General features: G+C 42.7%; 1 protein-coding gene across 1 annotated transcript; it reads right to left on the bottom strand.

Moving 5' to 3' along the window:
• Nucleotides 1-9379, bottom strand: HDDC2 (HD domain containing 2). The gene is made up of 6 exons (XM_074862430.1): nucleotides 9145-9379; nucleotides 8446-8567; nucleotides 7449-7551; nucleotides 5029-5097; nucleotides 1332-1470; nucleotides 1-137 (listed from the first exon to the last, which is right to left on the bottom strand). The coding sequence occupies exons 1-6, from the start codon at nucleotides 9208-9210 to the stop codon at nucleotides 43-45; spliced, it is 594 nt and encodes a 197-aa protein (XP_074718531.1). The 5' UTR covers nucleotides 9211-9379; the 3' UTR covers nucleotides 1-42.
• Nucleotides 9380-10352: the final 973 nt, after the last annotated feature.

Raw genomic sequence — 10352 nt, forward strand, 5'->3', positions numbered from 1 at the left:
TAAAACAAAGTATTTATTATAGCTACAGCATTTAGGAACACCTCAGGAATGTGGATGAGATGTAGCTGCTTTTTTTTTATTCCTTTCTGTGTTAATCAGAGATACAAGCTGGAGTATTTCTGGGTGAACAAACTTCCCTGCAAAACAAAAGAAACAAAGTTAATTAAAAATGCTCTCATTTTCCTACATGTGAAAGGTTGGCAGTGATGTCACTTTAGGCTCAGAATAAATGTCAAATTATTCTTTTAAGAAAGAGAGTACTCCCAGTTTAATCCAACTATGGAGTAACAGTAGTTATAGCCATTCTTCCCAAAAACCTTACAAAAATATTTTGTGCTCTATTAAGACACTTAAGAGCTGAAAAAGGGATGCACCCTGACTAAGATAATCCCACACTATGTATCCTGCTACAGGAAACCACCCCAATTACAGATGCACTTAGGGTATATGCTGTAGGCTCTACTGAGACACCAGCTCAGTTTAAGTTACTGTATTCTGGTAGGAGGGAAAGATGTCAATTAGAAAATGAAGTATTCCGGCTTTGTTGATGATGTCCCTTTTTTCCTTCTTCCCTAATCAAATTATTGCATTTTTCAGAAAGCTTATTATTTCCCTGAGGGGTCACCAAGGTATAAATGAGACTTGTCAGGGACTGTGTCTGGTGATTGCTGGCCCCCTCCCCAAGTTTGTCTGCCTCTAGTTTTTTCCCAGGATAGGATGACTTGGAGTCACAGTCCTCTTCTAGTGTTCAGCTCCCTTGCTAAAATAATGAATACTATTATTTTACCTATTTCTCCTTTCAACTAATCAGTTTAGTTTGAAAAGCAGTGGATAGAATAAAAAGCAATACAATTGCACCTAAAACATTTCACTGAGCTGGTTCTCACATGTACTTTGGGCAGGTCACACAAGGCCATAGCTCATGTAAGAATAACAAATTCTACTTCACTGGTTCATGAAACACTAACAAAGTAGAAACAAGCTGCTGTTGGAGCATCGGTGAAGCCTGAAGCCTCCTTTATACCCCCTCTGATGTTACATGGAGATCCTTAAACACATGCAGGTGTAATGAACGTTGGGCCTGGACCTCTCTCTAAGTAAAAAAGTGATGTAAAAGGAACTTGGTGTAAATGATATTCAGGTTCAATACCTACAGATAAATGTACAATATTGTCACACTGCAATAAGTTTCCCCAAAAATATTTAGGGTACTGGAGCAATGAGTGAAATAACTAGTTCTCACTTCCTCTGAATGTCTATCAGATAAAAGGCAATTTGTATATTCCATTTCATTTATGAAACAAAAACCAAAAAAAGCCCAAATGTCATACCAGCAGTTGAATCGTAAAAATCCTGCAGTCTGCCAGGTGTGTTTTCCAACTCTTCATACTCAAACGCTTGCAGTATCATCTCACACTGATCCAACTGTTTTACAAACTTGGCTTCTGCAGTACACTGGTTTTCATATTCCTGAACAGATTTGCAGTTATAAGAAAAAAAATTTGTTGTTCTGAAACAAGAGTATTAGAAGCTCTTTATAGATCTAGAATTTTCTTCAGTAGTACAAGCCACGCCATAAATATTCATGACAGTTACGTCTTTCACTCTCTTTTAAGACTGCTATTCAGCAAAACACTTTAAATAAGTACATGCTAAATTGCTATTAAATGCAGTAGGACTTAAGAACACAATTCTTTTGCATACGCTAAACTGAATCAGGGATGATATGGAGACAACCCTACACAATATACAACTCAAATAATAGGTTCCATTTAACAACATTTTATATCTAAAGATCTTTTCAGGCCAGGCTAAGGCTATGAATTACTGTAGTGTGTGCCTATGCATTACCATTATCTGTTTTTAAGACCTATTTTGCACATTTCTCCACCACTTGCTGTTTTCATGAAGAGTTGTTCTTTACATTTCTCCTGTCACTCCTTCTTAATCTCTTTGGTCTAATCTGTCTGAGCTGCTTATGTCTTTATGTCTCTCCTAGGAGATAGGGAAGGAGTTGTTAAGGGGTTTCCTCCCCTTCAGACTAAGTCCTTTAATCTCTCTGCTTTTTCCCTCTCTCCAGTCATCACCAGTATGTATTTGTGAGTCATTCACATTTCTAGTCAACTTGAACAATTTTGCTGCTGTTTGCTTCCAGTGCTGGCTGTGGACAGGTTTGCAGTTTCATTTTCTTTTCTAAATCTACTACACTGTATTTGATGTCTCATCAGCTGGCCTTCTCCTGACTTCCAACACCAGCCACAGAAAAAGGCTTCTGTCTGGGCAGGTCACCATCACATTTGACACCCTCAGCAGGTCTGAACCAGTTCATCATCACCACCACCAATCATCAGACCAGAGGCTCAAGTACACACCAGACCCATCTGTGCTTTCAAATCCACACAACCCATGATGCACAGCAGTTCTGCAGAGGAGAGCAGCACAAAGCACAGGGAGAGTTTTTCTTACAGACCAAAGGAATATGGCATCTCTTTCTGCATCTTAAGAAGACAACTGTGGGTGTGGATGCCACTGACAGTGGCAAGATCCTGGGTTGTAATTCCAGCACAGTGACACTCAGATAAGCGTCGTGGTCATTTCCTTGTCTGACATAGTATTAGAAGCCTGTTTGTTCTTATTATTGCTTTACGTCTGAAAGTCAGACATCCAGATTTTGATAGCCATGATTGATTCATATACTACTCTATTTGCATTTGAACAACGCTTTGAATTTTCAATTACATTTTGATCGTTATTTTAGTAATCACTTTCATTTCAACATTTTTACCTTCCTCCTTTCAATCTGAGCTTTGCCTCACCTTTAGATTGTTTAACTACTACTTATTTTCTTAAATCTATTTATTTCTATTCTTTTTTTTTTTGGCTACCAAAGAGAACAAATTCTTGGCAGCATTACAAAGGAGAACTTCAGGAGAACTATGGCTTTTTGCTCATAAAGGTCTGTCCCACCTCCAGCAGTTAACTGGGAGTATCAATCTGTTACCAACCTCTTTGTGCCACGCAACCCACCAGATCTTATTCATACCTCAGTTCACATTAACCTCAAGAAACATCAGCTATTCTATGTGCCACTGTGCACAGTGGTGAAATAAACACTGTTTCCTCCCAGCAGGTGTAAGAGTGCGAAATAACAGTATACTTTGAAAAAACAGTAACTGGTCTCTCAAACACCACAGTCTGCCTTTTAAAAAAAAGACTCCTGTACTTTTGCTCTTGAAAATAAAAAGGCAGGACAGAAGTGTGCTGACTAACTTACTTTCATGTTTTTTCAAATGTATTCTGGATTAAGTTATAAAGTGAAAATATATCAGAGGAATCCTTCTGCTACCTTTCTCCTCTACACTACACTTGCAGAGTGCCCACCAATACTGTCCAAAGCAATAGTCCTCATAAGGCTGAAAGGGAAAGAAGGGTGGAGATGAGGGCAGAGCAGTGCAGGAAGGACTTGCTAAGAGTGTCAACAGACTTGTGTCCCAGTCACTGTTCAGCCCTGGGCTCCCTCCCTCACAAAAAGAAACCAGAGGGAAATGCCTCTGGCTAGCTGAGAGCAGAGTATCACACCAAATGGTCAGAAGCTTCTTGTTTTCCGCTTTTTTTTTTTTTAATTCGTTTTAAGAAGCAACTAGTGGTTCCACTTAAGACTAGAGGGACTACATGTGAATACTAGATTTTTAGGTTATACTCGCTGCTATGTGGCTTACACTCGTACTGTTGCATTGGAGACTCAATGCCAATAAATTACCCTGAAGGTAGAAACAAAGAACAAATGATCAAAACTGTGCATATGTTAAATTATGGTTAATGAGAATGATAAAAAGCTACGTGCTTCTTATACAATCAGAAGACTGAGGTAAAGGAAAAAAATACATGCAAAAAAAATATCCTACAGGAATAATTGTATCTATCAACAACTTTTTTCCTCAATTGTAACAGCTTCCCAAGGGAGAAGGAACCCGTGCTCACTAAACAAATGCACACACATTATTTCCCAGATCTGGTTACACTGGTTTACCCCCTTTACCTTGAATTATAGCACTGAAAACACATCCCCATTGCCAGTTTCACCACACAGCTACAGCAAGAAAAAAATCCCAAACAAACAGGCTGCTGTAACAAAAGGCAGAAATTGGCTGCAAATATCCGGAATTTAAATATAGTCCAAGTGGAAAAGTAAGAATATCAGCAGAAAATACAGTTGCAGGTCCAAGAAACATATAATGTTTGTTTGCAGCATGTGAACAAGAGATTGGTGATGCACTTGTCCTCATGCCAGGATAAGATAAAGCATAGTAATTATAAACTTTAATTGTTTGGAAATAATCTAATCATCCCTAGTTTACAAGTATAAAAGATCTTATCAATTAACAGCATGAGTTCACATCAAAAAGTTAAACCACCTTCAAATAGAGAAGATACTTTCCAATACAAACATTTAAGGTACCCCAGACCAGCCAGCAATCTGTGCTGTTTGTAGAAAAGCACTGTTATGTGTCAGTGCACCACACTGAAGTTTAAACCAGAAGTTACTACTAAATATTTTAAACCTAATGGGCTGTATAATAAAGAAATGGAAGCCACATAAATTATTACTTCCATAAAAAGCAGAAAATACTCCACAGCATCATCAGCTCCCATTATTTTTTCCTGTATTAAAAGATCATGAGCTGCAAATGGCAAGATGTAAACAAAGGAGAAAATGTAGTAAAAAAACAGATTTATTTCCAAGAGGGCTGGATGTAGAAGACAAACCCTTCCTTCAGTTGTACAAACCAAGCTCGGGATAGGTTCATCTGTAACTTTGAGAGGCCAAAGGCAGAAGCTGGTTATTTTACCAAAGTTTGGGGTTTCTATTTGAAAAGGATTCCAAAGCAACCTTGACTCATACCATTAGCTTTATCTCCCAAGCAAATGAATCTATCTTGCTTGAGGTCAAAATAAGAGATGACAAACAGGAAGAGGACAACGGGTCACCGTGAATTTTAGCAAAGGATCAAAAGAATGCAAGCTTACTTCCCAGAGTTCATAAATTTCTTTTCTGAGGTCCTCTGATAGAAGATGGGTCAGTTGTTGCATAGCTGCCTGAAAAAAAGAAGCCATTTCCATTCATCCATTTTTTGGGCAAGTATATTTTTATCATTATCTTTAAGAATTAACTACTTATTGCCAAGTTTGTAGAAACATACACTACACTGTGTATTATTCTAAAGTGCACATGTACATAAATCTGCCAGAGAAACAGCAGGACCACTCTCAGTGAAGAATCTTTTCTGGGAGCTGCCTAAGTAAAGTGTTAGAGAAGTAGTCTAAAACACAAGAAAAACAACCTGAAAGTGCTTCCAGTATCTTCAAGAATCCAAAAAGAAGCCCAGAGCAAAACAGGCAAGTCAAATGCCAGGGAACTGAAGTCAATTACCAGCTCTGCCTTCCAAATTTAACTAGTGGCGGCAAAATTTGAACTTAATAGGTTATAGGTGCAGTTCATAAAAGCAGCTTTGAAATACTAACTTCCAGTGTTGACAAGCAACTGTGCCCTCCCAAACACTCAACTAGCACATTTCCACTAACAGGGCTGAGAACAGGTACTGTCTGTCAGGCAGACAACACAACATAAGCCTTTAAAAGTGTTCCAATTTCGAAAAACAGAGGAAGAAAATCCATTTAATAGCCTGCAGCAATAAAACGCAGTGCTCCAAGACTGAGATACCATTTGTTCAACAACAAAAATCTTGGCACAAGGTTTAACGCAGTATCAAACTGATGGTGTAATCAGCAAGCAGAAAATGCTCTGCAGGCTCTTTGTGCTCTCCCAGCTGATCAGTCTCATTTCTGCGTTATTTCTACTGTTTTCCTAGTAACACTAAGGGCTGCTTCCGAAACAATCAACATCACAGGCAAGACAAAGGTTTTGTGCCATGACTGTTTCTCCACTCAAATACAGGGTATAGTTTCACAATAGGGCTGAACTGAACCTGCTGCTTCCCACCACTGAAACATCAAGGTCTCATTCCTTCCCACCTTCTTCCAGCTCTGGAGCTCATCAGATTTCAAGGTTAGCAGGCCAAAATGACTTACTTGGCAAAAAAACCCCAACCAAACAACCCCAAAGAAGAAACCCAAACTTTTTTTTTTTTTAAAAATCAAGTTCATTTTCTGCTGCCTTACCCTTGGTGAGACTAGCTGATTAAACTTACTGCACAAGCAGCAAACTTCAGAACCAGCTCAATGTCAGCCATAGAGCAAAGGGGATAAAAAAGGAGAACTCTGCAGCGGAAGCAGCATATTGATAATTCAGCTCAAGCCACCTCATGAAACCATTACCCTTAGTGTATTTTTACAACAGTATTTCAGAGTCAGCCTCAACGTTTAGGGCTTGACCTTCACTCCCAAAAAGTCAACAGCAAAGTCCTCACTGAGTGAAACAGGAGCAGAAGGAGCTGCAAATACTTAAGAAAACTTCTTAAACATACTTAGGCATTAAAATATCTTTTTCATTGCCTGAACACAAATGAGAATTCCCTCTAGGCAAAGTTGAAGCCTTATCCTCAGTGACAAAACAACCTTTGGAGGCTTCCAGGAAAAAGGTTTTTTGTTTATTGTAATAACACACTATGAAATAAATTGAAAAAAAAGAAATATCAAAATTGCAGTCAGTAAAGACAGTACTTCAAGAATGCTGATCTTTAATTTCCACTTTCTTAGCAAAGAGCTAACTCCTAGAGTTAGTCATAGTTCCCCCAGCCCCTAGTTTTAAACAGGTAAGCACAAAAGGTAGTGGTGGGGAAAATAATCACTGCAACGTTTTTTTACACTCTTTGAAGAGCTAATTGTAGCCTCTGAAGAGTTTTGAGGCATCACGTTGCCCTCTAGCTGTCGCTGGAGGAGTGGTTTACATTTTCTTCAAATAATGCAGCAAACTAGAAATGACAAACCAACAGTTTGGATACATACAAGGCCAAAAATAAAATAACGCTAGGCACACCGCACTCAAAGGCTCGTGACTCATGCACCCATGTCTGGAGTCCTGCACAAATGGTTTAAATTTAAATAAGTCTCGGCCACAACCACACGATCCACACCACACAAACGGTCCGCCATGAACTGTCACCCACCCCTCTCAGTGCACCTACTCCCTGCTCCCCACCTCTTGGTAAAGCTGGTCAAAATGACTAATTCAGGCTACCAAAAATCCACCTAGTTCAGGAATAAATGGCCAATGTCAAGAGTACTTCAAAGGTTCTCCTTCCTAACTTTGTACTTGGTGACATTACATGTACAAAAAAATCATGAGTTGAGAACTTTGGTTGTTCGTGGCTTATTTGTCCAATGCCAATGACAGTAGTATGTGGTTTAGAGGGTCTCTTCACTACCACCAGAACACTAAAAACACGCAGAATGCTTCGCAGATGTGGCTTCGTGCCTTATGCCCATACCTCTTCTCTCCTGTGTTTTTCCTCTTTTGAGATATTATCTGCAGGAGCGATATCTCCAACAATGCATTCAGCCATATCGTGAACCAAAGCTAATCGTATGCATCTGACAAATACGAAAGACAGAATAATTAGTTTTTCAGCATTTTAACTCATATCTTGTTATTCATAAAGCTAAGAGACTGCATAATTTACTCCCTTCACATATTTTAAAGGGGGTTTTTTGGTTTTTTAAGTTTGCATAACATTTTTCACTTCTTTACTAAGGAGAGTAGTTTCTACCTAGACAGGATTTTAATTCCTGATTTCTACCTCCTGCTACTTGTAAGTGTAGATTCAGATATAAATACAGTTTGTACAACTGCACAGCATTCAAAAATAACATGCTTAGCTTTTGTATGCTTGACTCTCAGAGATTTTGTGGTAACTACATTATACGGTTCACATGAATGCTGCAACAGGTAGAAGGTAATCTGATGGGAGCCATCCCAAATTCAGTATATAATCTGACACTCACAATTCTGTAGCTATGTCAATTTGCAGCAGAACAGCCAAAAAAAGCCTTCATTATTTTCATCAGCTCCTGAAGGGCCAAAACAAGCACGATCCCATACCAGACTTGACAACTCATTCAAGACTAATGATGCTTTCTCTTCTACACTGTATCATTTCTGAGGCTCCTTACTGCTGCTGAGTGCTATCAAAATCCACACGGTGTATGGCTTTGCCTTTGCTGTCTGTTGCTTCAAACTGAGTTTTAACAGAGTTTATGGCATGACAGAAGGCCTGCTCAGAGCCTCTGCATTAACAATTTGCCTCAGCACCTGGAATTCAACAAGTCTTTCAGCTCTCCAGGTAAAGAGCACCCTGTCCAAAGAATGGAGGGGGAAGCGTTTCAAACTCCTTCAGTGCGTTTTAAAAGCTCTTCCTCAGGATGCCAGCTATTTTAAGCATCTCCCACAGCATTTAACATGGTCATGATAACCAGAGACAGTCTCACCTGTCCTTGTTAAGGCTTTTGTCTTCGGTCACCAAAGCCATCATCGCCATCCTGTACATGTGATCCGATACGCTCTCTGGCTTCGCCACGTTCCTGTACACCCATCCCGTCCGTGGTACTCTCTGTGTGAGGACGGCGTCAGAGAAACGTTAACGCCTCAGGTTTTGAAGGCCCTCGCTTCAGAGCTGCCAGCCGAAATTCTGTCCCACCGTGACCTCCACGCTCCGCTGAGATCTGATGCTTCCGAGAAACACCTGCCCCAAGGACCGGGCCCCCCGAGGCTGTGACCGGACGCCTTTACACAGGTACCTCTCCACACGCTCCTTCGCACTCTCCCTGCCTGATCCCAGGCGCACTCAGCCTCACGGCGCTCACGGCGAAGCGCCGGGCCCCTCCTGCCCTCCCCCGGCCGGCGCCCGCGTGTCCCCGCCGCAGCCCCAGCCCCGGGGCCGGCCGTCTCCGAGTCGCAGGCGCCGCGGCGAGCCGCCGGTGGCGCCCCGGTGGCCGCGGTTTCTCCGCCGGCCGCCCCGCGGCCGGGCCGGCCCCGGCGGCCGGACCGGGCGCCACCGAGTGCCCCCCCGCTGCCACGCCGGCGAAGGCCGCGGGCAGCCTCCCCGCCCGCCACGGCGGCCGCCCGGGCCCACGGCGGGCCCGCCGCCCCGCTGAGGCGGGCCTTGCTCCCGCGGCCCCCGCGCTCACCTTGAGCTGCCCCAGCAGCCGCAGGAAGGGCAGCAGGCCGCCGCCGCCACTCGCCCCCGCCGCCATCCGCCGCCCGGCAGCCTTCGCCCGCTCCTCCTCCTGCTGCTGCTGCTGCTGCCGGCCCGGACGGCGGCTCTGAGCGGCGCTGGGGGAAGGGGAAGCAGCGGCTGGCCGGGCGCCGCGCTCCCCGCCCCGGCAGCCGGCGGCGAAGCAACGCCCCTACGGCTGAGGGCCTGCCGGGCCAGGCGGGCGTCGGGGGGGCGGGTGGCAGGTGTATGGTGGGGCCGTACTCCCAGCGGGATTCATTAACCACAAACAGCGCTTTTAAGAATAAGGACTCAGGACTGCGATCGCAACGAGGAAAGCAGCAAGAGAAGCCGGGATGCTCACGGGGTGCGGTGCGGGGAAGGGGAAGGTGGGTGGTGTGGCCTCTCCTGGGGTGCAGAGGGAGGAGAAGCTCCTGGTGTGAAGGAGGCAGGAATAGCTCCTAGTTCAGTCAAAACTTGAGTCAAAACAGTGACCTTAGGCATACTTTTTAGGAAAAAAAAAAAAAAAGGTAAATAGTTCAGAATGTAATTATTCAGAGAGGAAAGGGTATGTATCAGAGTTGCTGCACTCAAGAGTTTTAAATTATTTTGGGGACTCCCGGGGGTGGTTACAGGCACTTCCATCACTTACACAAGTTGAATAATTAACACACTGAACTAGTTTACAATCAGTGGATTCTCAAAATGCATTGCATTTCTTTGTTATTTTTATACTGCCAACTGAAGTAGCAGATAATGGTTTAAATCTGGCAATGAAATACTCTGTTTTCAGAAAAGAACATCTGCAGTTTGCCAGATATCAACAGATGGGCAGAGTATTTTTATTTTTGCTCATGGGTATACTGAAACACACTCATAAATTAATAAAGCCCAGACAACATTTTGGTGACCATTTTAAGGCTACCTTCCAACAATAAACAAGAATCACAGACCAGGAAAGTCATCAGCTTTACAATTGTGCACAGTCATAAATGGGTTGGTTGGAAAGGACCTCTGTATGTTGCACAGCCCAGCCACCCTGCTGAAAGTAAATCACAGCTCTCAAAACCATCCAAAATAAAAATTTCATAGTTTGTCCAGGTTACCTACCTTCCAAATAAATAATTTGTTTCATAATGTTCCTCTTTGGACCTCCTAAGCCACTTCTGCCCATGGTTTCCT

This window comes from Strix uralensis, chromosome 3 (assembly GCF_047716275.1).
Source record: "Strix uralensis isolate ZFMK-TIS-50842 chromosome 3, bStrUra1, whole genome shotgun sequence".
Lineage (NCBI taxonomy): Eukaryota > Metazoa > Chordata > Aves > Strigiformes > Strigidae > Strix > Strix uralensis.